This window comes from Bubalus kerabau, chromosome 12 (genome assembly GCF_029407905.1).
Source record: "Bubalus kerabau isolate K-KA32 ecotype Philippines breed swamp buffalo chromosome 12, PCC_UOA_SB_1v2, whole genome shotgun sequence".
NCBI classification, from domain to species: Eukaryota; Metazoa; Chordata; class Mammalia; order Artiodactyla; family Bovidae; genus Bubalus; species Bubalus kerabau.
In genome coordinates, this window is record NC_073635.1 from 29,482,407 (window position 1) to 29,510,204 (window position 27,798).

Consider the following 27,798-nt stretch of genomic DNA (forward strand, 5'->3'; position numbering starts at 1 on the left):
TGAGGTGGGGTTGAGAAAAAGGGAATGACTTTCAGATATTAATCAGGTCTCTAAATTATTGAATCTTTCTGAAATCTGCTTTCTCTTTATATTTTTCCATTTACATTTTAATCTCAGATTAAACACATTCTAATTCTTCTGTCTTAAATGGTATTTTATTATATTTATTCTAAATTCCATTTCAGTTTGGTTCTGCTGGATGGTTTCAGGAGGTGTCTCTCCCTGTTTCACTGGGTGTCTATTTCTTACACTGAGCAGGGTCCACTCCTTACTCTGTAAAACATGTTTTAGGCCTTTTTGCCCCACTTGTTACCTCTTTATTAGATCTATTTCCAGCTACAAGTGATGATCTTTTTTTGAATGTGACTGTTTTTTCTCCAATTTCACTGACTAGTACCTTAATTTTTAGTTTGACTGCTCTTAGCTGGCTAAGGTCTTCAGTACAATTTCCCCGAGTTACCAACATTTCCAGGAATTACTAAACTGCAAATGGCAACACCCGTACAAACGCCCCCACAACTCATAGTTCAGCTACATTTTTATCATGACAGTAAAGGAAAGGAAAGGCTATAATGAGTTTCCTCATGTAAATGCCCCAGAGTCTAGAAGTGGCAATCTATGCTATAGGAAAGCAACTGGTTTTCTCAGTTAGATTTTAAGAGATGTTAAGACCATTGCTCTGGAGAAGGCAATGGCAACCCACTCCAGTACTCTTGTCTGGAAACTCCCATGGGTGGAAGAGCCTGGTAGGCTGCAGTCCATGGGGTCACTAAGAGTCGGACATGACGAGTGACTTCACTTTCACTTTTCACTTTCATGCATTGGAGAAAGAAATGGCAACCCACTCCAGTGTTCTTGCCTGGAGAATCCCAGGGATGGAGGAGCCTGGTGGGCTGCCGTCTATGGGGTCACACAGAGTCGGACACAACTGAAGCGACTTAGCAACAGCAGCAGCAGCAAGACCATTGCTCATTATAGCCTACCATTCATCCATCCACCCATTCACTTTGATCAATATTTAATGAATGAGGGCTGAGGTTTCAAGCTCTGTTCCAGGCACTAAGAAGATAGCTGTGAACAAAACAGATGGGTCTTGCCCTCATGGACTTTACATATTACTGAGACAGGGTCATATAATCAGCAGTTTCACGTGTGTACTGATGCTGAAGCTGAAGCTCCAGTACTTTGGCCACCCAATGCAAAGAGCTGACTCATTGGAAAAGACCCTGATGTTGGGAAAGATTGAAGGCAGGAAGAGAAGGGGATGACAGCAGATGAGATGGTTTGATGGCATCACCAACTTAATAGACATGAGTCTGAGCAAGCTCTGGGAGTCAGTGAAGGACAGGGAAGCCTGGTGTGCTGCAGTCCATGGGATTGCAAAGGGCTGGACACAACTGAGCGACTAAACAACAACAACAACAAATACAGGCACACACAATGTGTTAGACTGCAATACATTCTAAAAGAACAAAGGGAAAATTAAACTGAGTGAGGGAACAGAGGAACCAAAGGCACTCAGACGTTCTAGTCTGGAACTGCTGTGGAGAGATGAAAGCCCCGTGCACTCATGGGGTCCAAGGAAACCTAGAGTGCTTGGCTGCGGGGTGACAAGTCTGCTTTCCTGATCCATCCCTATGGCCTGCCTGTATCTCTGTCAGTTCAATTGAAAATGAGAGTTTTAACCAGACTGTAATGGCTTGAATCAAAATGCTCATGGCACACCCTGCTTCTTTACCTCCTTCACAAGTACAGGACACACAAAGGGGCCATCTCTGCTGGCTCTCAGCAGCTCACAAAGACAGACAACAAGGAGCCAGCTTTTCAAAACACTCAATACTTTTCCTGATGTTTCCATTATTGGAATCACACTCTGCACATTTGAAATAAAAAATGACTTTCTTTTCCTTTTTTTTTTTTTTAAAGTATCCTGAGACAGTAGGTAATAACTGTTTAAAAGAGGTACCCCTCCCAGAAAGGGAGATCCACTTATACAACTTTACTTTCCAGAGATCTGTGTAACCTTACCTTTCGACACAGGAGTAAACTGATCAGATTTCTCTGCAGTTGGACACAAGTTATTCTTTCTGCTGATTCTCAGTGCCTTGTTCACTTTGTAGGTTTGGAGGGCAAACCTCTTTCATAAACAAGAGCTGGGTCCTTCTTTAGGGCCACACTTTCCCCCCTAGTCCATCCTTTCCTGTAAGACTTATTTTGTTTACTGGGATTACAGGAACATTTCATAAAACATAAGAAACCAAGGATGACGCAGCTACTTTGAGAACATGTCACACTGTGTATAGAACAATAATAAATTGTCCACTAATGAATTTATGAGGGTGCTTAAGAAATGGCATTTTAAAAGGACTGCAAATACTCAAAATGACCAGAAACCCTCAAGGTCATGGAAAGCAAATTAGGATGAAAAGAAAAAAAAAAACCCTCCAAGTATGATTGGATGAATTATTTTCCTCTGATGAGCATTATTAGGAAGTGGAAAATGTTGGGATAAGACGAAACAATTAGCTTGAGCAACAGAAAAACATTTCTAAGGAGATGGAAGATTCCTCAATAATATTATACATTTCAAAGTAGGTCAAGAAAAGACTACAAGGCAAAAATACTCAGAAATAAATTTTGCCTTGGAAGAAAAATATATTCAAAGACATGTTAAATTCTGCTTAATCTCCATAAAGTTTTCATAATGTGCAACGTTCCTTTCATTTTTGATGACTACATTCCTGCCTTCTCTTACACTATTTGGCTCTTAATTTTATAGTTTTCAAATTGTGCTCCTTCAAGTTTCAATTTCATAAGATAGCTCTAGGATAATTAATATCTTTAATCCTCAAAAATAATCCTAGAAGGTCAAACAATCTCCTTTTCATAGCCAGGACCGTGTATGTTGAGAGAGGTTAAATGATTTGTCCAAAGTCACAGAGTGGTTGACTCTGGATCTGAACCCATGTCCTCTTGAGAGCTTGTGAACTTCCTGGATCACCCTGTTTTTTTTGTTTTTAAAAACAAACCAGTTGCTTGTGATGAAGACTAAATAAGATAAGTCCCTTTGCTCACAGGGTTTTTTCCCCTGGCTAGTTTGGGGACTTCAAAGGATGACAGATAAAATATAAAAGTTGTAATTTGGAGGCTTCCTATAATAGAGTTGGTTAATTTCTACGAAAGACTCATACAACCTCCAGCCATGGGTCCCCTGCCAAGCTATCTGCCTTCTTGAACTTGAATGTATCTTCTAGTCATTAGATGAGTCCGAGAAAGGCCAGGAGCATAAAAAATAATCAAGAATTGAGGCCCCATATAAATACATGAAATCTGATTAATGACACGCCTTAGAAAGGTACCGGAGAAGGCAATGGCACCCCATTCCAGTACTCTTGCCTGGAAAATCCCATGGACAGAGGAGTCTGGAAGGCTGCAGTCCATGGGGTTGCTAAGAGTCGGGCACGACAGAGCGACTTCACTTTCATGCATTGGAGTAAGAGATAGCAACCCACTCCAGTGTTCTTGCCTGGAGAATCCCAGGGATGGGGGAGCCTGGTGGGCTGCCATTTATGGGGTCGCACCGAGTCGGACACGACTGAAGCGAGTTAGCAGCAGCAGCAGCAGAAAGGTACAGACTCTTCTTTCCTGATGACATAACCTTTACCTGGTTGTTATCCTAAGAGGAAGCAAGTGAACTTGAAGGCACAGTACTCTGTATTTACTACAATCTGTGGCCTCTCAATGCTGTTTTGTCTTTAGTCTCCCAAAGACAGAATACCCTGGAGAGAGTGAAGTAGCTCGATAAAGAGCAAGCATCAAGTCATTGCTCTGTTTTCTTTCTCTCTTCCTTTGCCTTCCAGTGTTTTATCTTGGAGAAACGACAATAACACTTCAGTGATCTCCTCTATAAATGTCTGTCATCTGCTCAGATGCAATTACATGGACTTTCCCCCCGATTTTCAAAGTCTAAGTGCTGTCATCAGAGCCTGAAGGAACGTTTGCCGAGATCTGTGAGCAAAGGAAGATGAGGTTACACTGGCATTTCAAGGTCCTTTCTCACCGAAAGGAGATCGGGTAACCTGCTCGAGACAGGATAATCCTGAATTTCAACTTCCTTCTCCTCCTGGACAGAATCGACAGACTGCTCTCATTTATGGGGTGCTCGCCGGCCTTTCTCCCCCTCTTCCTCCTCCTCACATCTTCTCTTCCTTTCTATTTTCTTCCTCTTCTGGCTCATTTCATGCACTCAAATCTCATTAATTAGAAATTTCTTAATTCAAAAGTGGTGATAAATTGGACAAGGCCTGAAGCTGTTATATGTGAGCTGCTGACTTTCAGTGGGATGCAGCGGTCCTCAGAAACTCTGCACACAGTTTCACCAGGAAGGGTTGGCCCCTCCTGATTGAGGGGCTCTGGGGTAAGGCTGGATAATCTGTATTTCTAACCAGCTTCCAGGTTATGCTGCTGGCCCGGGGACCACACTCAGATCTCTGAGGAAAGTAAAGAGGACTAATGAATCCAGTTGACAGAAGTGTTCTTCATTCCTTTCGTCTGCAGCAAAACTGATATGTTTTATGAACTCCAACTAACTTAATGCTTTGTAAGCCAAACACAGAGAGAGCACGGCATGGAGACTCTGAGGTCTGAGTCCCAGCACGGCTCTGTGTGACCCAGGGGAAGGAACCTGAACCACATGGGCTTCCCTTTCCTTACCTGTCCTCCTAAAGAGGCCAGGCCTCATCGTCCTTTCTAGCTCCAGTATTCTATGACTGTGTAAAAATATGCACTGACAACACATAAGTGAAAGTGAAAGTGGAGCCGACTCTTTGCGACCCCCTGGACTATACAGTCCATGGAATTCTCCAGGCCAGAATATTGGACTGGGTAGCCATTCCCTTCTCCGGGGGATCTTCCCAGCCCAAGGACTGAATCCAGGTCTCCCACATTGCAGGCAGATTCTTTACCAGCTGAGCCACTAGGGAAGCCCAAGAATACCGGAGTGGGTAGCCTATCCCTTCACCAATGGATCTTCCCAACCCAGGAATTGAACCAGGGTCTCCTGCATCGCAGGCAGATTCTTTACTAACTGAGCTATCAGGGAAGGCTGACAACGCATAAAAGATCCCTGATTCAAAACTTCCACAATTCAGCAACTTAATAATCAATACTTGCCTTTCCTTGACTTAATATAAATTAGTGAGATTCCATGGTCTGTCTTTCCTCTAGAAGAAGGTTTGACAAGCAATCCTGACCCTTCTAGCGCTACCTCCACTGCTCCTCTGGCTCCTATCCACCCTTCTGAGACGGGCAACTCCCTATGCTACAGGTGGACACACAAGGGAACCTGACTATGCTTCACTATAAACTCAGGACTTAGGTCAACATCAAAAAATAAATATTTATTTTAGGCCAAGCCGCATAGCACATGGGATTAGTTCCCCAAGCAGGGATCCAAACCGTGCCTCGTGCTTTGGGAGCAAGGGGTCTTAACCACTGGACCACCAGGGAAGTCCTTCATGTCAACATGTTTTTAAAAAAACATGTCCTGAGACTGCGCCTTTCACAAAACTCTGGGCTAGACCTAGGAAGATAGAAGCATCAACTGTTCCAGCCACTGATTCGCCAGACTTGGTGGAACAGACGGCATCTGACCCAAGGCGGAAAGGACAGGTAGGCCTCTGACGAGCAGAGATGAGAAAGGTGCAGCTGAGGCAAGGGCGCAGCGTGGCAGACGCCTAGAGACATCAGCTGAGGGTCTCTTCTTGTCCCCCCACCCCTTGTCGTCCTACCATGCACTGCCATCACAGCACACACGTGCAGACTATTTTCACCAAGGCACTGAGAAGTCCTCAAGAACTGGACCATAAAGATCCCAAGCCCTTAGCACAAGGCCTGGCATAATTAAACAACTGAACTGAACCCATCTGCTTCCACGGTAGTCTCAGTGTGAACAAAATAATTCAACAAGTACATACATATGAAAACTTAAACTCATAAGTCCTATTAAAAAAAGTAGGTCTTTAGTTCTTATTATCAGAATTAAGAGCTTGGATGACAAGTCAATGAATGTGGATCTTACTTGAAGCTAGCAGGTTTCCCGGAGAAAAGTTGGATCGATATTGTTATATAGGATGGGCTACAAAGGGGCTGTTTGAGGGACAAATAAAAGACCACTGTACTCACCCTGAGAAAAAATAATGAAGGTGGGAAGCTGGATGAGGCCTATCAGAACAGAAAGGAAGGTCCTACACATTTTATAGAGATGACCTGAAATCCTGTAACATCACAACTTCCAAATAAGGAAATCATGCAAGAGATGTTTGCTGGTGAGATGTTATCATGATTAAGGTGTTTAAGATACTTGTTTAGGATACTGACTCTAGCAGCTTTCTCAAAATTCCCTCCCTGTGGTAGGATATTGGTCAAAGTTCTTGACCCCAAACACTGAAAACAGTCAGCTATGTATTCCTGAGAATGGCAGAGGGCTTCTGAGTCTCCTAGTGCGAGAACAGAAATGACCTTGGCAGTGGGGCCAAGAGGGAAATGTTTCTCACCCTATGTCCAAGTGCATCCAGTTTTCAAAAACACTAGAACTAACAACCATTTATAAGAAATAATGGGGATATAGAAGCAAGTTAAATGTCACCCTAGGAAACAAAGGAAATAATCCAGAATTAGGTCCATTTTATTAAAAAAGTGCATTAATTTCTTCAAGTCAATGAAAGATAAAAATAGGTAGAACGGGGGCCTTCCCTGGTGGTCCAGTGGCTAAGATTCCACGCTCCCAAAGCAGGGGGTCTGGGTTAGATCCCTGGTCAGGGAACTAGATCTTGCATGCCCCAACTAAGACCTGGCACAGCCAAATACATACACACATACATACATAAGTAGGTAGGATGACTTAGGAGACAGAACCGCCAAACGTAATATGCAGGTCTTCTGCATGATTTGAGCAAACCAACTGTTAGAAGTCATTTTTTAAAAATGTCAAAGCATATTGAATATGAATTTGAATTTGGATACTAGGTGACAAAGAATCATGGTTAACTTTGTTAGGAATGATAGTAGCATTGTGGGAAGGTAAGAAAAGATCTATATTTTCTAGACTGTATACTGATTATATGGAGTTCAATGAAATGATATCTATAATTTACTCAAGAAAAAGATCTCTTAAATGTATGTATGAAGTAAACACGACCATAGCTTGACAACTGCTCAAACTGAGTGATGGAGATGTGTTGCATATTGCATTTATATGTGTATATTGTATATTCTTTCTCCTTGTATATGTATTTGAAAATTTTTCATAATACAACACTTTGTTAAAAAAAAATAAGGCTCATTTGTTCAGTTTCCATTATTGCCTTCTAGTGGCAATAACGAAGGAATGCTATAATGATATAAAAAACTGAATACCGTCTATAATGTAGGTTTGATCACATAAGTTAGAATATTCACTAAGGCTTTTAAGTCCAGCCACAACCTTTCACATTAATTAAATGTGTTGGACTGAATAGTGTGTATCTTGGAGCATTTACACTTAGAACACACAGCAAAGGTGAATGTAGGTGGGATGCCATTTACACAGGCATCCTTGATCATACCTATGTTACAATATAGTTTGAGTCTTTTCAGAAATATTGTTGTCTGAAAATACTATGAGTGAGATCAGTTCATCAATTTGCTACATAACAAATGTTCACTGAATCCTTAATATGTTTTGAAAAAAAAAAAAAAAAAAGGTGTTTGTCACTCAGTCATATCCAACTCTCTACAACCCCATGGACTATAACCTGCCAGGCTCCTCTGTCCACGGAACTCTCCAGGAAAGAATACAGAGTGATTAGCCATTCCCTTCTCCAGGGGATCTTCCCAACCCAGGGATTGAACCCTGGTCTCCTGCATTGCAGGCAGATTTTTTTTTTTTACCATCTGAGCCATCAGGGAAGCCCAATATGTATAACATGCTCTTCAAAATTCAATAAAGAAGAAAAAGTTTAAAATTTAGTACATTCAGTCGCAAGATACCACAAGCAGCATGTCTGCAATGAAACAGAATAGAAAACCACAGAAGAAAAAAACAGCAGAGTGACGGCACGTTGTATAGTGAGGGAAAGCACTGTTTCACACTTCTGTTTCCCATCCCTGTCTATGTTCATAGATAGGTCCCTGTGTGTGCTCTGGGCCTAACACAAAATGTGTTTCTTGCTGTGTCACGGTCAAGAAGGCTCTAGAGGCTGTAGGAGCAGCAGTGGTATGTGGGCTGCTGTGTGGGTGTTAGACTCAGGCCCACCAGGAAGGACAAACCCAGCTTCTTGGGCTATGTTATCAGAACCATATTAAAGCCAGAATCAAGGGTAAGAGAAGTGTTTGCAGCTGCATTAGTGGGCACATGACACAGGGACCCAATCTGGAGGGACAATGAAGACAAGGCAGGCTGGCTATGTGGAGATGACCACCATAAAGCAGAGCCAGAAGCCACCCTCTCCTGACATCAAATCTCACAAACCGAAGTTCTAGCTGTTCCCCTCTAGGATCCCCTTGGAGACAACATGATGCGGGACAAGGGGTGAGGGGACTTGAAAAGGAATCCGATCCTATGTATGTCTTTGCTAATATAATCTATATCATAAAGTAATATATACACACACCAGTACAATATACATTACAATATGCATTCTGCTATCAAATACATTCACATACATATGTTTACAGTACTATACCTACATGTATGTATGATATAGATGCTCTGCATATGCATTATGCTCTATTGACTACGCCAAAGCTTTTGACTGTGTGGATCACAACCAACTGTGGAAAATTCTTAAAGAGATGGGATACCAGACCACCTTTCCTGCCTCCTGTGAAACCTGTATACAGGTGAAGAAGCAACAGTTAGAACTGGACATGGAACAAGGGACTGGTTCAAAATTAGGAAAGGAGTACGACAAGGTTGTTTATTGTTACCCTGCTTATTTAACTTCTATGCAGAGTACATCATGCGAAACACCCGGCTGGATGAAGCACAAGCTGGAATCAAGACTGCCAGGAGAAATATCAATAACCTCAGATATGCAGATAACACCCCCCCTTATGGCAGAAAGCAAAGAGAAACTAAGAGCCTCTTGATGAAAGTGAAAGAGGAGAGTGAAAAAGTTGGCTTAAAACTCAACATTCAGAAAACTAAGATCATGGCATCTGGTCCCATCACTTCATGGCAAACAGATGGGTAAACAATGGAATCAGTGACAGAGTTTATTTTCTTGGGTTCCAAAATCACTGCAGATGGTGACTGCAGCCATGAAACTAAAAGACGCTTGCTCCTTGGAAGAAAAGCTACGATCAACCTAGACAGCATATTAAAAAGCAGAGACATTTCACCATTGAGGATAATGTTTGCTGTGGGTTTGTCATATATAGCTTTTATTATGTTGAGGTATGTTCCTTCTATTCCTGCTTTCTGGAGAGTTTTTATCATAAATGGATGTTGAATTTTGTCAAAGGCTTTCTCTGCATCTATTGAGATAATCATATGGTTTTTATTTTTCACTTTGTTAATGTGGTGTATTACATTGATTGATTTGCGGATATTGAAGAATCCTTGCATCCCTGGGATAAAGCCCACTTGGTCATGGTGTATGATCTTTTTAATGTGTTGTTGGATTCTGATTGCTAGAATTTTGTTAAAGATTTTTGCATCTGTGTTCATCAGTGATATTGGCCTGTAGTTTTCTTTTTTTGTGTGTGGGATCTTTGTCAGGTTTTGGTATTAGGGTGATGGTGGCCTCATAGAATGAGTTTGGAAGTTTACCTTCCTCTGCAATTTTCTGGAAGAGTTTGAGCAGGATAGGTATTAGCTCCTCTCTAAATTTTTGGTAGAATTCAGCTGTGAAGCCGTCTGGACCTGGGCTTTTGTTTGCTGGAAGATTTTTGATTACAGTTTCAATTTCCGTGCTTGTGATGGGTCTGTTAAGATTTTCTATTTCTTCCTGGTCCAGTTTTGGAAAGTTGTATTTTTCTAAGAATTTGTCCATTTCTTCCACGTTGTCCATCTTATTGGCATATAATTGTTGATAGTAGTCTCTTATGATCCTTTGTATTTCTGTGTTGTCTGTTGTGATCTCTCCATTTTCATTTCTAATTTTATTGATTTGATTTTTCTCCCTTTGTTTCTTGATGAGTCTGGCTAATGGTTTGTCAATTTTATTTATCCTTTCAAAGAACCAGCTTTTGGCTTTGTTGATTTTTGCTATGGTCTCTTTTGTTTCTTTTGCATTTATTTCTGCTCTAATTTTTAAGATTTCTTTCCTTCTACTAACCCTGGGGTTCTTCATTTCTTCCTTTTCTAGTTGCTTTAGGTGTAGAGTTAGGTTATTTATTTGACTTTTTTCTTATTTCTTGAGGTATGCCTGTATTGCTATGAACTTTCCCCTTAGGACTGCTTTTACAGTGTCCCATAGTTCTAATGAGGTGGATGAAACTGGAGCCTATTAAACAGAGTGAAGTAAGCCAGAAAGAAAAACACCAATACAGTATACTAATGCATATATATGGAATTTAGAAAGATGGTAACAATAACCCTGTATACGAGACAGCAAAAGAGACACTGATGTATAGAACAGTCTTATGGACTCTGTTGGAGAGGGAGAGGGTGGGAAGATTTGGGAGAATGGCATTGAAACATGTGTAATATCATGTATGAAACAAGTTGCCAGTCCAGGTTCAATGCACGATACTGGATGCTTGGGGCTGGTGCACTGGGACGACCCAGAGGGATGGTGTGGGGAGGGGGGAGGGAGGAGGGTTCAGGATGGGGAGCACATGTATACCTGTGGCGGATTCATTTTGATGTTTGGCAAAACTAATACAGTGTTTCAGGTTTAAAAATAAAATAAAATTAAAAAAAATTAAAATAAAAAAAATAAAATAAATAAATAAATAAATAAAAGCTTTGATGAAAAAAAAAAAAAAAAAGCAGAGACATTACTTTGCTGACAAAGGTCCATCTAGTCAAAGCTATGATTTTTCCAGTAATCAGGTATGGATGTGAGAGTTGGACCATAAAGAAAGCTGAACATTGAAGAATTGATGCTTTTGTACTGTGGTGTTGGAGAAGACTCTTGAGAGTCTCTTGGATAGCAAGGAGATCAAACCAGTCAATCCTAAAGGAAACCAGTCCTGAATATTCATTGGACGAACTGATGCTGAAACTGAAGCTCCAATACTTTGGTCACCTGATGAGAAGAACTGACTCATTGGAAAAGACCCTGATGCTGGGAAAGATTGAAGGCAGGAGGAGAAGGGGACGATAGAGGATGAGATGGTTGGATGGTATCACCAACTCGATGGACATAAGATTGAGCAAGCTCTGGGAGCTGGTGATGGACAGGGAGGCCTGGCGTGCTGCAGTCCATGAGATCGCAAAGAGTCGGACATGACTGAGCAACTGAACTGAAGTGAATACATATGATAACTCAAGATATATTTGCAACATCTATAGCAAGATAGTCAGCTAAAGGTGGCTCAGAGGTTAAAGCGTCTGCCCGCAATGCGGGAGACTTGGGTTCGATCCCTGGGTCGGGAAGATCCTCTGGAGAAGGAAATGGCAACCTACTCCAGTATTCTTGCCTGGAGAATCCCATGGACGGAGGAGCCTAGTGGGCTACAATCCATGGGGTCGCAAAGAGTCGGACACGACTGAGTGACTTCACTTTCACTTTCATAGCAAGATAAGGACTTCCAATGCAGGGCATATAATTGAAATTACACAAATATTTACGTCATTGACACTGAATTAACATTAAGTGATAATGAACTCACTAACATTTCACTGAATAAGTGAAATCCTTGATAGTCTGGTAAGTCCTTCATTTTGTCAAGATCAAAATATTTATTAAATTCCTCATTCATATGTGCTTACTTGGATGCCAGATCATTTAATAAAAAATATTATAGGTCTTATTAAATTTTTAAATAGTTATGGAACTGTACAATGACTGTAAAATTCACTTAATAGATACTTGCCTACCCCAAGTTTATCATTTCAGGTGATCGTAAATCTTTCAATTCACAGAACCATATTAGTTGTTACTGATCTCTTGGAAAAGTTAAGTTTATAGATTGTGAGCAAGAGAGACATTGAGTTTAAAAAGAAGTTGAGCTGGCCACCAGAGCACACAAGCGGTCTGTCCAGCAGTAACATAGCAAGGGTCAGTAACATTCCCAAGAGATATCAAACAAAAATATGAATCATTTCATTAAGTCCTATTATGGTGGAGCATTTTTCCAAAGGCATAAAACTGTAAGTTTTGCCTTTTAAGTTGTATGCTTGTTATACATTAAAAAAAAATCTCCTGAGAGGAAAAAAACAGTTTCCTAATATACTCTATAAACCATAAAGGGGGTAAATTAATGACTAATAGAGATTTTATCCCTAGAAATAGAGTGGTATTATATGCAAATATCTAGTAGTCTTATTAGAGATAGTGCAGTAGAATAATTAACAAGTAATTAAATCTCCCAAATCATTAATAAAGAAAATGCTTCTCCTCTACTAGAACAGTATGTATGACTTAACCATTTACAAATTAACTTTTTCCTCTACTTTCATTAAATAGAAAGTTAAGTGGTTGATATCCAAATTGCATGTAATTAACTCTGTGTCATGGAAGTTTCCTCTCATTAATTTTTTGGAACTCTAGTACAATACTGCTCACAAGGTTATGATAGAGCTAATGGAACCAGGCTATTTTATTTGGATAAAGAAAAAGCAGCCACATGCAATTTGGATCCAGTTAATGTTGGTTAACATATGGCATCCTGATTTTTAGTTCCTACACAAGAAAAGAAAAACAGTTTTTAAATGTTGGAGAAGGCTAGGCCCAAAGCAAAGGAAAGACTGCTTTAGGTCCATTTCAAGGTTTAAAACAAAACAAATAAGGATATTTACATCAACATTTAGAAGAAATCATGCATAAACCCTACCTATTTAATGGGATGTTAACTATCTTCCAAATGCATACTAGCAATTTTTTTTTATGGATTAGCAATTTTATAGAACAGAGAGTCAGACCAAATCTTTTAGTAGAATTTCAGTGCACAGAAAAATTCCATGACATCACAGCTTTGTTGTTCCACAGACTCATACACAAAATTAACCAAATCTTAACCTCAGAAACAATCCCAACAATTGCAATCCCAATCAGATATTCTAAAGGGTATTATTCCCGTCTCTAAACAAGTGACATTAGGAGTAATCCCTGCATAGAGATGCAGGTGTCCCTACCACCCCCATCCATCGAAACCTTTAAGAGAACCCTCTCTCCACCCAGAGTCTGATAACCAATGACCCACTCCACACAATTATCAGCCTTTCATACCTACCAAGCCCTTTTATGAAGCTGATCACAGAGGATCGTCTCCAACAAGCTGTTGTAATCTCCATGAGCCTGAAAAGGAACCCAAACTCACAGTCGGGAACCGTTTGCAGAGACTATGTTCCGAAGCAGAAAAAGAGAGTGACCGAGTCCATGATCCCGCTGCTCTCTGCCACCATAAGTGTCCCGGCCACCAGGTGGGTCTCCTTTATTTCTGGCCCAAGGTGTATTTTTAGTCAGGTGCTAAAACCTACAGTAGAAGACAAACTAAAACAGGCCTTCCGTCCAGGGCAGACTGTTCATACCAATGGGACAATTTTTAGCTGCTCGGTAAGACAGTGACCTACAACTTGCAGAGTGCCTGTATGTCTATATTTAACCACAAGAACATACTATGCTGCCAGATTAGCCAAGCTGCTCAGAGCACTCCAGGAACATGAGCCTGACCCCCAGGGCTCGCCACAAACAGTCCACGCATTCCGAGTCCACGCACGCCCCCAGGGAACAGCCCACCAGGCTGCACTCGTGTTCCTGTGACCGGAGAAATACAAGAGCAAAGATAACACAGGGTGGGTGATAAACCGTTGCTTTGGGAACCAGGACTCTTGGCCACAAGTGCAAACAGCTTTAAACAGCTTAAGTTCTTACAGACAAAATGCAATAGCAGAGAATCCCTATCTGAAGCCAAGTCAGTGAGAAACTACACTCTTAAGGAAGATGAAACGCTGAACATCTGCTAACACAACCAGTAAAGAAAAGTGATCAGGGTGGAAATCTACAGTTCTATTATTTTAAAAGGCACAGCCTAAATCGACTTGCGAAAAACTTAATTTATGAAGGAACCAATACTGGTGATGATGATTAAGCGTTTCACCTTCAAAGAAAATACAAGATTAGGCCAGTGAGGAGACTGGGAAGGAAAACGCAAAGTTACTTAAAAACAGAACAGAATTGTAACTGAGCTTTCAATGGGCATTATTTCTGACAGAAGAATTGTATGAGGGTCAGTGAAAATGTATTTTCTTCACTAACACTGCTGTGAAGAGCAAGAAACCCAAGTCATTTTCTATTCTTGATTTACTCAGGGTAATTGAAGGTTTGCTAGAGCAACATAGGTCGAAATTACAAAACAGCATGGTATGGTGAATTGACTGATGAACGGAAACATTTCACAGGAAGGAGAAAAATGTCCAAATTCCCAGAATGAACACTCTTAAGTGTTTCAGGCAAGCTCAAGGTCAGCAAAGATGCCGCTGTGGTTTCACAGTATCTTACACATCCAGGGTTTATGATGCGGTTTTTTTTTAATTATTATTATTGGCTTCCCTGGTGGCTCAGACGGTAAAGCATCTGCCTGCAATGTGGGAGACCCAGGCTCGATCCCTGGGTTGGGAAGATCCCCTGGAGAAGGAAATGGCAATCCACTCCAGTATTCTTGCCTGGAAAATCCCATGGATGGAGGAGCCTGGTAGGCTACAGTCCATGTGGTCACAAAGAGTCAGACACGACTGAGCGACTTCACTTTCACTTTATTATTATTATTTTAGAGTCGATTGTGGTGCCTATGTAGCATCTGATTTGTTTTAATGAAAGGGGTCAAAACAGTTACAATACAATAGTGTGCTGAGGGAGGTATCTGAGTCTTGAGTATTGAATTCTTTCAATTCTCCTTTTTCAGGATCTTCATTGGAGTCAAGACTCAACTGAAAATCTGTACTTTGTCAGCTTCAAATCTCTCGGGCTATTATTAGGCCAACCTTTCAAATGATGTGACTGTCATTCAATGACAAAAAACATTACTTAAAAGAGCCTCAGCAAAATAAGAAAAAAATTTTCGTTTTTTCTTTTCACTCTATTACAGATATTAATTATCAAACAGCATTTAAGGGAAGTACAAGGGAGAAAGATGTAGAAAAAAGAAATAATATTAGAGAGACATGGAACTGGAGTCAGGTACCCTGCCAGGCATTTCGCATGTATTATTAAGTCCTCACAGCAACCCTATAAGACAGGCATTACAATTCCATTCTGGAGTCAACAAAAGGAGTTAAAAATAAGATTTCTCAAAGTCATTCAAATATAGGGTTGTCAGACTCCAGAGTCACTACATTTATTAATTTTTATTCTAGTACTTTCCTTACTATGAATTGGAACTTCTAAACAATGGCAAACTTAGAGTATTTATTTTTGTAAACATTTTGAAAGAGCCTCCAAATGATCTACCTTTTTAATCCAGAAACTTCACATATCTAAAACCCCAGCATTCATGAATCCCTGAGTGGAGTCTCCATGATGCCCTCATGATCTATTCATCCTTCTGCAGTAGCCTGGCCCGTATCAGTCTGGGAAACATCCTAAGGGCGATTCACATTGTTCTCATCTTTGGATTCCTACAAGAGTTTGGATCCCTAGAAGTCTGTCCATCTTTGTTACTAAGAATTCCTACCTCACCTCACCCGTCTCTACTCAGAGCTTATTTCTCCCACTGGACACACCATTCCAGCAATCCTGATCTTGCCTCAGTTTATGTTAGACTGAAAGCATCAAATCGTGGACAGGTGAAGGCTCCTATGGGCAGGCACACTGACAGCTGAGTAAGTGAAATATGTCAGCTGATGGCTCATATGGATAGAAAAACCAGAAGACAACAAAAAGCAGACACAAAACTTCTGAAGGACAGCAGCCTTAGGATATTTTAGAATAAAAAGAGACCATCCTGAACTTCCCTGGCGATCCAGTGGTTAGGAAACTTGCCTGCCAATGCAGAGGACACGGTTTTGATCCCTAGCCCGGGAAGATTCCACATGCCTCGGGGCAACTATGCTCGTGTGCCATAACTACTGAGCCCACGCACTGCAGATACTGAAGCCCATGGGCCTAGAACCCATGCTCTCTGCAGCAAGAGAAGCCACCGCAATCAGAGGCCCGCACACCACAGCTGGAAAATAGCCCCCACTCACCATAACTATGGAGAAGGCAATGGCACACCACTCCAGTACTCTTGCCTGGAAAATTCCATGGACGGAGGAGCCTGGTGGGCTGCAGTCCATGGGGTCGCTAAGCATTGGACATGACTGAGCGCCTTCACTTTCACTTTTCACTTTCATGCATTGGAGAAGAAAATGGCAACCCACTCCAGTGTTCTTGCCTGGAGAATCCCAGGGGCGGTGGAGCCCGGTGGGCTGCCGTCTATGGGGTCGCATAGAGTCAGACACGACTGAAGCGACTTAGCAGCAGCACTGTAACTAGAGAAAAACTGAGTGTAGCCATGAAGACCCAGTGCAGCCAAAAATAAAATAAGGTAGCCACATATAATGAATCTTTAATAATCAATACATTTGCTGACGATCTGAATTCACTTAGACATGGTTGAATCATGACAGCCTCTGACGGCACAGATACAATACAGAGAATAGTAAAGTACACTTTGGAAAGAATTCCATTCAGTATTATTAAATTGAAATGTTTGGACACATCAAGGGTTAAACTTCATGACCTGAAAAAATTTACTCAGAGATCATTTGTTCCCCGATGATGCCAAATAAATGTCATGCATTTTAAACTATATTAATGTAATCTAAATTTTATAAATAACATAAAATGGACTGCTGGCATGCTTAATTGATAGTTCCATAATAATCCTCAAATATTAATTGAATGGTGACTTTAAAGTTGATGCTTTTTATTACTTTAACAGTTAATCTAATATTCATAAAAATTTCCTTTCTGTATCTGTGTGGCCTGGTGGCCTGACTGCAAATATTTTTAAGTGCAAGTGAAAGCCCAAACTGGCTGTTTCTATTTTCACAAGCTTAGAAGTTGCAAGGACATTCCTGAGTGTATCTGGTTAACCTCATTGCTTTGGGAAAGACTGTTTCTAGGCTACTGACAGACTGATACTATTTCATGCTACTTGATTAACATGAAGGTTAGATTATATAACCACTTTCATCAAATGGGACCTACAAGGCTGTATGAACCTTCCTTAATGTATATTATAATCTACCTTATTATATTATGGGAAGCAAGAAATAGCCTTTCGACACCCACTCAAATTTTTCTAGCATGGAGAACAAGTCAGCATTTAAAATTATGATACTGAACATTAACTATATCAAAACCCTGAGGTGATAAGAAACTCAAGCTGATAATGATTCTTTCTCTTTTTTCCATCATTGGTCTTAAAAACCCAACATTTCTCACTGAGTCTTTAGAACCAGTGTGTGATATATTCAATGAAATATTTCAGTAATAAGATGTTACATGTTATTTGCATAATCACATGCACATTAGCCTTTCTAGAAATTTAGTAAATACAAGGGGCCTCCCCGGTGGCTCAGCAGTAAAGAATCTGCCTGTGATGCCAGAGACATGCAGGAAATGCAGGTTCGATCCCTGGGTCAGAAAGGTCCCCTGGAGGAGGGTATGGCCACCCACTCCAGTATTCTTGCCTGGAAATCCCCATGGACATAGGAGTCTGGCAGGCTGCAGTCCATGGGGGTCATGAAGAATTGGACATGACTGGGCAACTAAATGACAACAGCAAATACAAGTGCTAAAACAGTATCATTCACCCATGGCAGATTCATGTTGATGCATGGCAAAACCAATACAATACTGTAAAGTAATTAGCCTCCAATTAAAATAAATACATTTAAATTAAAAAAATAAATAAAACAGTATCATAGAAACATGGCAGTTAACGGTAAGATGCCAGTGCCAAAAGGATTATGTATAACTTTTCACTACTTTTCCATGACATAACATAGTACAGAATATAACCATTCACTTGGATTAACAAATCTTTCAGAGACAAAGAACCTCTGAGGCTGTCTTAGGATAGAAACTAAATTAAGTACAACATGAGCAAACATCCCATGCAGCCTCACCCCTTCCCTGCGGAAACCACAGTAAGGGCCAAGAACCTATCAAAGACAGTGTGTCGTTCATTATGCTTGGAGGCAACGGCTATCACACTGGCTTCTAGTTGTAGGTGGCAACTGCCAAGCAGGTCATTACCTACACACAGATGCAACAAACAAATGCAATCCGAAAACATTTACCAGGAAGGCCTCTAGGAAAATACTGGTTTGTTCCGGTGCAGGGCACCCCTGGAACCCAGCCACTGTCAAAGCAGTGTTCTACCAACAGGTGTGCAATACTTATGACATACAGATTGAACCTACACATAGCCTCTCTTTAAACCTCCATGTGACACCCATTCTCTTATAAATTACCAGGTGCACTTAGGCCCCACCTTGGAGAGGAAAATCAGAAGGGGTTCTATGCTAATAAGAAATGAAAGAACTTAACTTGTGTTAGACGTATTCTAAGTGCTTCTTCTCCAAAAACTTTTCTCTGAAGATGAATCAGCTTAGAAAAACACTCCCCAGTTCCACAGCAGAAAGTGCAATGCCTAACCGGATCTCTCCCTGATCTATAGTCTTTTAATTGTTTTATTGGAGGAATACTGTATTGATCCTATTTCTTGAGTTTAATGCATTTATTCTGGGAGGACTGACAAAGGACTCTTTACAGCTCTTTTTATAGAGCTTGGGAGCTCCATAAAAAGCACAAATTCCAGGACAAATTTCACCAATTTCTGGTGAAATTGGTGGAAAGCTGTGATCTATCTTTTTTAAAGGCTCCACAAGTAATTCGGATGTGCAGCCAGGTTTGGAAGCTACTGGTGGCCTCTGGGAATATTTAATTAAAAAAATGATAATTTAGTATGCTGTAAAACTGTCTCCCCAGACAGGGGAATGGGAGGGTTTAAAACAGTTACCATCTTGAACAGAGCTGTCAAGCTAGTAACCTCATCCTTACAACTCAAAACATAATAAAGAACCAGAAAGTAACCTCCCCGCAAACCTGGGGCTCATTTATGTTGTCCTTAATGTGTTTTTCATCTCGAAACAGCCTCATAGCTTCTTTGCCCAAATAGATGTCACAAAACTCAAGTACACAGTCTATTCGAGTTCTCACTGCAAGTCTAACTTTTATTTGCATCAACTCAGGCAGGTTTATTTGTTCAGTTTTCAAACCCTCAGCGAATTGGATGCATAGAAGGCAAGATGTAACAAATGATCACTTCACAGATGCAAAAATTCTAAAATGCACGCATACAACTAATGACAGTGCCAACAAAAGCAGGGCAATATCTGCCCTTACAGCTAAGCCTCCTGGAAACAACAGTCCACAAGGACATTTCTGACTAGTGGCCCAGAACAAAAAAGAGGGGATCTTCAAGATGTATTGCATTAGGGACTTTTCTGGTGGTCCAGTGTTAAGACTCCATGTTTCCACTGCAGAGAATGAGTGTTTGATCCCTGGTTGGGGAACTAAGATTCTTCAAGCCATGCAGCATGGCCAAAAAAAAAAAAAAAAAGATGTATTGCATCAATAGTGGAGGGTGAAAACTCAAAGGATTTTCATATTTTTACATCTAAATACTTAATACAATGAGCTTGATAATGGGAGCTCAGAGAGATACAGTTAAAATGAGAGAAAACAACTATTGCATCTGCAAAAGCATCATTTAAACCAGTATTTCCAACTTGAAGTTTTGACTGGTCCTGAAAACATTAACCTTCTTGATCAAGTATGCAAATGTTGGTGAAATAGCTAATGCCAGGAGCTTAAGGAATGAGCTCTATCCCTCCCTTTTGACTATTCATTAAGAAAGCATACAGAAAAAAAAAAAAATCATACAGAAAACAACAATATCTAAAAACCAGTTACACTGAACGTTCAAGAACCATTCAGCTAAGTATCCCATGTCAATTTCCACCCAACACTTATGAATCATCTGTACTGGTTTTATGTAGGAGCAAAAAAGAGGCATTCCCAAAAGAGAACTTTATACATTAGAAATGAACATACTAAAGGCACCACTATGTGGGGGATTAAAATGGTTGTTTTTCTTTTTTTTTTTTTAATTTTTTAACTTTACAATATTGTATTGGTTTTGCCATATATCAAAATGAATCTGCCACAGGTATACATGTGTTCCCCATCCTGAACCCTCCTCCCTCCTCCCTCCCCACACCATCCCTCTGGGTCGTCCCAGTGCACCAGCCCCAAGCATCCAGTATCGTGCATCGAACCTGGACTGGCGACTCGTTTCATATATGATAATATACATGTTTCAATGCCATTCTCCCAAATCATCCCACTCTCACCCTCTCCCACAGAGTCCAAAAGACTGTTCAATACATCAGTGTCTCTTTTGCTGTCTCGTATACAGGGTTATTGTTACCATCTTTCTAAATTCCATATATATGTGTTAGTATACTGTATTAGTGTTTTTCTTTCTGGCTTACTTCACTCTGTATAATAGGCTCCAGTTTCATCCACCTCATTAGAACTGATTCAAATGTATTCTTTTTAATGGCTGAATAATACTCCATTGTGTATATGTACCACAGCTTTCTTATCCATTCATCTGCTGATGGACATCTAGGTTGCTTCCATGTCCTGGCTATTATAAACAGTGCTGCGACGAACATTGGGGTACACGTGTCTCTCTCAATCCTGGTTTCTTCAGTGTGTATGCCCAGCAGTGGGATTGCTGGATCATAATGCAGTTCTATCAAGTTAAATTTTGACTTTACAGGTGAATGAAGAAGCAGGAAGAAGGGACTTTGTCACATAGCTTTTTACTACTAAGGAGGCCTCTATCCCTGTTGCCTGGAAAATCCCATGGGCGGAGGAGCCTGGTAGGCTGCAGTCCATGGGGTTGCTAAGAGTTGGAGATGACTCAGTGACTTCACTTTCACTTTTCACTTTCATGCATTAGAGAAGGAAATGGCAACCCACTCCAGTGTTCGAATTCCAGGGATGGGGCACCCTGGTTGGTTGCCGTCTATGGGGTCGCATAGAGTCGGACACGACTGAAGAGACTTAGCAGCAGCAGCAGCAGCAGCAGGCCTCTATCCCCAAGACTTTTCATCTCCACAATCTTGCTCTGCCCAAGGATCCTTTGAGACAACTCAGCCTACAGCATGGTTTCTACATTCTACTTTGGATCTGGAGTTGATGATATGTTTGAGAATCAAAAAATATGGTCTAAAAAAGGGTCCTCCTTCAGGGTCCTCCAAAGCAGGCAAAATAAGGACTCCAGGGCAGCCAGGACCCAAAAGTCCAGGTTTAAGAGGTACTTGCCCCACGACTAGCCATGGGACCTTGGGCAAGTCAAGCAGTTTGAGATCCAGACTTTTCACTCAAAAGATAATGGATTCAGACACTTGCTATGAAAAAAACAGTCATCCTCCTGTAGCATTTTAAAAGCAACTAAACATTACTTTGGCTAACCGAGAGAGCTGCATTCAAAGAAGATGTCATCAATCTAGCAGGCGGAACAAGCTGAGTGTCAGACGTCACCACTAAGCATAATCAGTATAAGGCAACTCCCAAGATGAAATCCATGTTTAGAATATCTTTATTTTATTATTATGAAATGATTCAGCTGCCTAAAAGTCTGGGGACCTACTAAAAAACAATTCAATATAATTTTAGCTGTGCTGTTCAATACCAGCCACATAAAACTATGAAGCGCTTGAAATGTGGTTAGTGCAACTGAGTTACTGCATTTTCATTTTAATCTGTTTAAATTAAAATTGAAAACTTGATACTTGATTCAGTTATAGGAAAAAATTTAGGTACATCTGTAATAATTTGCATATGTACAACTAGTTTTTTAAACTGTAAATTTTATGATATCTAAATAGAGATCAAGGCTTTTTGGCCAATTTGGTATTCAAATTTAGATGCATTGGTGGTTTGAGATGAATCAACACTGGATTTTGGAGAATTATTCCCTCTAGAAAGAACATGAAATATTTCATTAATAACGTTTATGGTGACAGAGAAACAGACATAGAGAACAGACCTATGGGCATGGGGGGAGGGGAGGTGGGAGAAGGAGAGATGTATAGAGAGAGTAACATGGAAATTTACAATACCATATGTAAAATAGATAGCCAGTAGGGATTTGCTGTGTGACTCAGGCAATGCAAACAGGGGCTCTGTGGCAGGCTGAGGGGTGGGATGGGGAGGGAGATGGGAGGAAGGATCTGGAGCGAAGGGACATGGGTGTACCTATGGCTGATTCTTATTGATGTATGACAGAAAACCACAAAATTCTATAAAGCAATTATCTTTCAATTAAAAATTTTTTAAAAAAGAAAAAATGTTTATGATGATTACATGTCAAAATAATATTTTAAATATACTGCACTAGGTAAAATACTAAAAGAAATTGCAGATGTTTTCAAGCTTTGTTTAATGTGACTACTAGAAAGCTTAAAACTGCAAAAAAGTCGTGCATTATATTTTTATTGTACATGCTGTTCTCCAGACCAATTACTGCTTTATAAAACTTAGACATATGGGAAACCATTTTTGTGAATAAACATGGAAAGCCATTAAGAAAAGCCACCTTTTTGCATAACTATGAATCAGTAAACACCTCTAGCCATAAATATTCACAAATAAGCAATAAAATATTAATGTATTGATTCAATATGAGAATATCTATTAATCACTCCAAAAACTATCAGGCTGGGTAAGACTGGGAACTTGGTTTTAGGGGGACTCCATTTCAAGACTGAGGAGTTAGCTTTATGCCTGCTTAAAGCTGAAAAAGTTAAAGTAACTTGTCCAAATCGCACACCCAAGGGACTCCAATACAGTTCTCCTGACTCAGAAGTGTGCACTGTTCCTGCTGTACCAGACTGCCTAGAAACTGAGATGCAAAAACACCAAAAAAGAGATCTCAGATATTAAATGCTTTCACATGGCACCCAAATCCACATAAAACCAAAAACATAAAACTGACTAGGAAACAGATTTTTAAACATCTTAATACTCCCTTAGCCCTGTCTAACTATATCCCACACGTTACAGCTGAGTACACAGGGATTTGGGATAACCACTGTATTACCATCAGCATTCTTACTAAAAATCATGGATTCCCACTTTGCCTGCCTCTTGAGGGTCACTTCTTTGCAATTCAGGGCAATCCAAAACACCTACTGCAATGCTCTGCACACAGTGGGTTCTCAGAGTGTATCTGTTTGTTTACAGCTTTAATTTGGAAGCCACAGGAACGAGGGAAGAAAAGCTGGTAAAACGGTCTGACAAAATGTGAAATCCTCACACAGAGACCACAATCTTGATTCATACTGTTCCCACAGCAGGATCATTTCATCGGCTAATCCCCACCTGAAACCTCAGAGCCCTTGGAGCGCTAGGGAACAGGGGCTCCTATTCAAGTAGAAAGCTCAACTGGCAACTGTGTGTCTGAAGCTTTGGTGGGCTTCTGTTTCATTCCAGGAGGTAGGTCTTGAATTCCCTTCAGCTGCTCTGGCCAGCCACCCCACCACTCCCTTCCTCTGCTTCTTCACTCCAGCCACACACTTTTTGGTTGACATGCCTTTTCCTCCCAATCCTGCCAACACATCTTCTCTTTCAAAGACCTTTTACAAATCCAACTGGTACCACAAAACCTCCCTTAACCAAATGAAAGGGCAACGGTTCTTTTCCTCACCCAATTACATCCTGGGATGCAATAACTTTGAGCCCTCAGAATGGAAAGGGATGGAAATATTTAAATATGTATCTATATGAATGGAGTTTTGTTACTGTGTAAATTTAAATATGTATATGTATGAATGGAGTTTTGTTACTGTATAACTTCTTGGTTTATGGTTTAAACCAAAGTATTATTTCTGTCTCTATACTGCTGTTAGTTCATTTATTTAAATAATTCTCATTGTTGAGTAGGTTTTTTTTTTTTAATTTTTTAGTCCTTTTTTCTTTTTTCTGGCCTCACGGCACAGCTTATGGAATCTTAGTTCCCCAACCAGGGACCAAACCTGCATCCCCTGCAGTGGGAGCACGTGGTCAACCACTGGACTACCAGTCCCTCACTATTAAGTAGCTCTTTAAGAACTTGTTCACATGCTGATGTGTCATCCTGAAATACTACATGTGGCAGATATGTAATTATAACTTTAAGTTCCTTTATTGTGCAATATTCATTGAGAAAACTAAATGCTCAAGACAGGGTAAGTGTAAGGTTTACACTGCTGTTTTACGACAAATTAGGTGCATGTCTGCCTTACTTTCCTATGTGATGACAAACCAGCTGCCATGACTTATTAACTGTTACAGAGCACTCGGCGGCATTCTGAAGTAGTGACGGCCATGCCCTGGCAGCCCATAAAAGTGAATACAACTTCCAGCAGTTTCTTCACGTAAGGGCAGGGAGGAGGCACTGGGAGAATCTGATTCAACTAGCCTAATGGGATAGAGTTTGAACTGGCACACAAACACAGAAAAATATGTCATCATCGAGTTGCCTAAGACTAGGAGAGATTTTTCTCCTAGAGAGATTTACGCAAGTCCACATGGCCTGGAAAGCACGCTAGCTCTCTCTAGAAGGTAGACAAGAACTCAAGAGCCAGTCCTAGGAGGACCAAACCATGTACGGCTATGAATGCACCAAAAGGCAGCTAACAGAGATCACATCATGCTGAACCTTGTCTCTTAAACAGTGTTTGTGACCTTTCATGAGGCACTGCTTTCCTGTCAAGTCACACTACACAATCCTGGGACATTTCCATATACAAAAATTGGTTAGACAAATTAGGGGATGTAAGTTAGGTCCAGTAAGTTGAGACTCCATGCTTTCACTACAAGGGTTGTGGGTTTGATCCCTGGTTGGGGAACTAAGATCCCACATGCTGTGTGACGTGGCCAAAACAAAACAAAACAAAACAAACTGGTTAGACAATTTAGATGAACTGATAACCTGAAACCAACCCAAAGTATTCCAGAGGGCTGTGCAGCATTCATTAGAGCCTTATTTGTGCATTTAAATGATTCAAGGTGCCTTGCTCATCTAAATTTTATTTTATTGAAACACAAAATCTCTGTCCATCTATATAATCTGGGAATAACCATGAACCAAACTCAACAATATATATCAGCACGAGAATGCCTCTGCTATTCTGGTGCAATAAATTAAATGAGATATCAGCAGGTAACTCCATCATCACCTTTTAGCTTCAACACAAATATTCTAAGAGCACAACTCCCATTCAACATATAATTTCAAAACGCTGTTTCTCAGGTAATTGCTTCTGTCTCTTGCCCTCTCTTTTTTAAGCCACTTGCATGAGCCACATCATCATGCATATCAATATCATGTGTTAAAATCAAGCACAGCCTCAGTTTAGGGAGGACTCTGAGCCCTGGCAACGCTAACCCAGACAAGTTACTTGGAACTGTCCCCTCCTCTCCTTCTCCCTTACTTTGAGTTGTGTCATCTCTTCCCTGGGTTATCCTCATAGAGATTCTTCTACCTCCATTTTCAACCCAAACACCCAGCATTCCCTGGAATCTGTCCATGTTGCTCCCACTTTAAAAAGCTGTGGGGCACCACACTTGAAAATGTGTGGGCTATTTTCAGATATCTTTTCATATTGATTTCTAACATAAGTCCCTGGTGATAAGAGAACAGACTATGTACTACGTCAATACCTTTAGACCATGAAATGTTTGCACCTTGCTTCATGTCTCTGGATATGCTTCAGTGTCTCCTGGTTTATAGTCTATGGGAACTTTAATAGAACTTGTATTCTGTTGTTGTGTGAAAATTATATAAATCTTAATTATGTTGAATTGGTTTATAGTGCTTTTCAGGTCTACTGTATCCTTCTACTTTTCTATTCATTAAGTTTTGAGTTTGATATTGAAACTCCAACTAAAAGTCTTAATTTATCTACTTTAAAAATAATTTTAATATGTAGCAGAACCATATGTAACTTTGCTCTGTATTTTCCAAGTCTCCTGTAAATGTGTTATCATACTTTCAAAATTTTAAAAATAAAAAAGAAGAAAAAACAAACAAAAGCAGTGGGGCTTGCCTGATGCTTTCAGGACAAAGCCCAGACCCTTCAACAGCTCCTTCAGCGCTCCTTATGATCTGACGCAACTGTCTGCAGGTACCTTCTGTCACTCTTCTGGGACCCTGAGATCCGGCCACTCCCTGAATCCATGAATTTCATAGCTCCCTGAATCCATGAATTTCATACCCTCCAGCATTTGATCACGCTCTTCCCTTTGCCCTCCCCTCTCCTTTCTGTAGCATTCTTCAAGTTCAAATGTCACAGCCTCTTGGAACAATTCCTCTGCCTCTTCTCTCCCACATTAAAAAAAAAAAATTAATCAGTTTATCCTCTGGATGATTATTTATGTCAGTATCCCTGAGTCCAAGCACAAGGCCTGGCACAGAAAAGAACATTTATCTGATCAGCATTTTTGTTCTCTGCAACTTCCTTCTATCTCTCCTTTCATCAAAGCCAGCTGTCTTTGACTGTAAAGTCCATAGAAGGCAGGAGGTGGCCCTGCTGTGTAGGCTCTATCCGGCCTGGTGCCCTACTCAAGCAGGCATCCAATAATTTGTAAGAGAAGGGAAAGGCTGTTGATTCACTGACAGGAACTTCCTGAAGCTCATTCAGGCATGTCCAATTTGATGCTCTGAGTAAATCCATCTTAACTGTCAGGACAAAATCTTTGTGTTCAGAACTTTTTTCTACTAAGACAATCAATTTCTCCAAATATGAAACAGCAGCATCCCTCCCATGGAAAAAGACCTTGATCATAAAGAATTACTTCTGTAATCTCACTAAAAATAGTTTCCTTCTAATTTGGCAAAAGTGGCTGGAAGGTTTAAAAGTAAAGTTAAATCCATTTAACTTAAATGACACTAGGCAAATGTAGGAACAAGTTAATATATTTTCTAGAGAAAGCAATCTTTGACAGTGTCAACTAATTTAAAACAAAACAAAAAAACAATCACAGAAATATTCCCTGAAGTTGGCTGATTACTACATAAATACATTATTTCACTCTAACTTCATCTTGAGTTTCATGGATACATGGGCCCTGAGTTCTGTGAACACAAAGTCCATCCATGTTGCTGCAAAATGGCAAATTTTGTTCTTTTTATGGCTAAGTAGTATTCCATTGAATATATCTATACTACATCTTCTTTATCCATTCATCTGTTGATGGACACTTAGGTTGCTTCCATATCTTGGCAATTATAAAGAAGGCTACTGTGAACACTGGAGTGATGTATCTTTTTGAATTAGCATTTTTTTTGGGGGGGGATATATATCCAGGAGTAGAACTGCTGAGTATAACTTATTAAATCCACTCAAAGAAAACAGGTGACGGTCACAGTGGGAAAGAGACTTTATAGCCAAGGCTGGATGTTGAGTCCCAGCTTAGAGCAAACTCCCTCCATCCCCCAATACAGAACATTGTTACTGCTTGCTGGGAGCTCATCCATGATGGGATCAATGTAAGTTATATTTGGCCATAGGCCTCCTACACCCATTTAGGTAATTTT

At 40.4% G+C, this 27,798-nt stretch overlaps 1 protein-coding gene across 17 annotated transcripts in view; it reads right to left on the reverse strand.

Annotated features, from left to right (window-relative positions):
- FRY (FRY microtubule binding protein) overlaps positions 1–27,798 on the reverse strand; it is a 428,392-nt gene that overhangs the window by 205,866 nt on the left and 194,728 nt on the right. Inside the window, exon 1 of one of the 17 annotated variants that reach the window (XM_055542402.1) lies at positions 13,384–13,696. The exons of the other annotated variants lie outside the window; for them this stretch is intronic. Within the exon in view, the coding sequence (XP_055398377.1) occupies positions 13,384–13,444 (61 nt within the window). The 5' untranslated portion in view covers positions 13,445–13,696. Of the gene's footprint in view, positions 1–13,383; positions 13,697–27,798 lie in introns of those variants that run through there. 17 annotated transcript variants of the gene reach the window in all.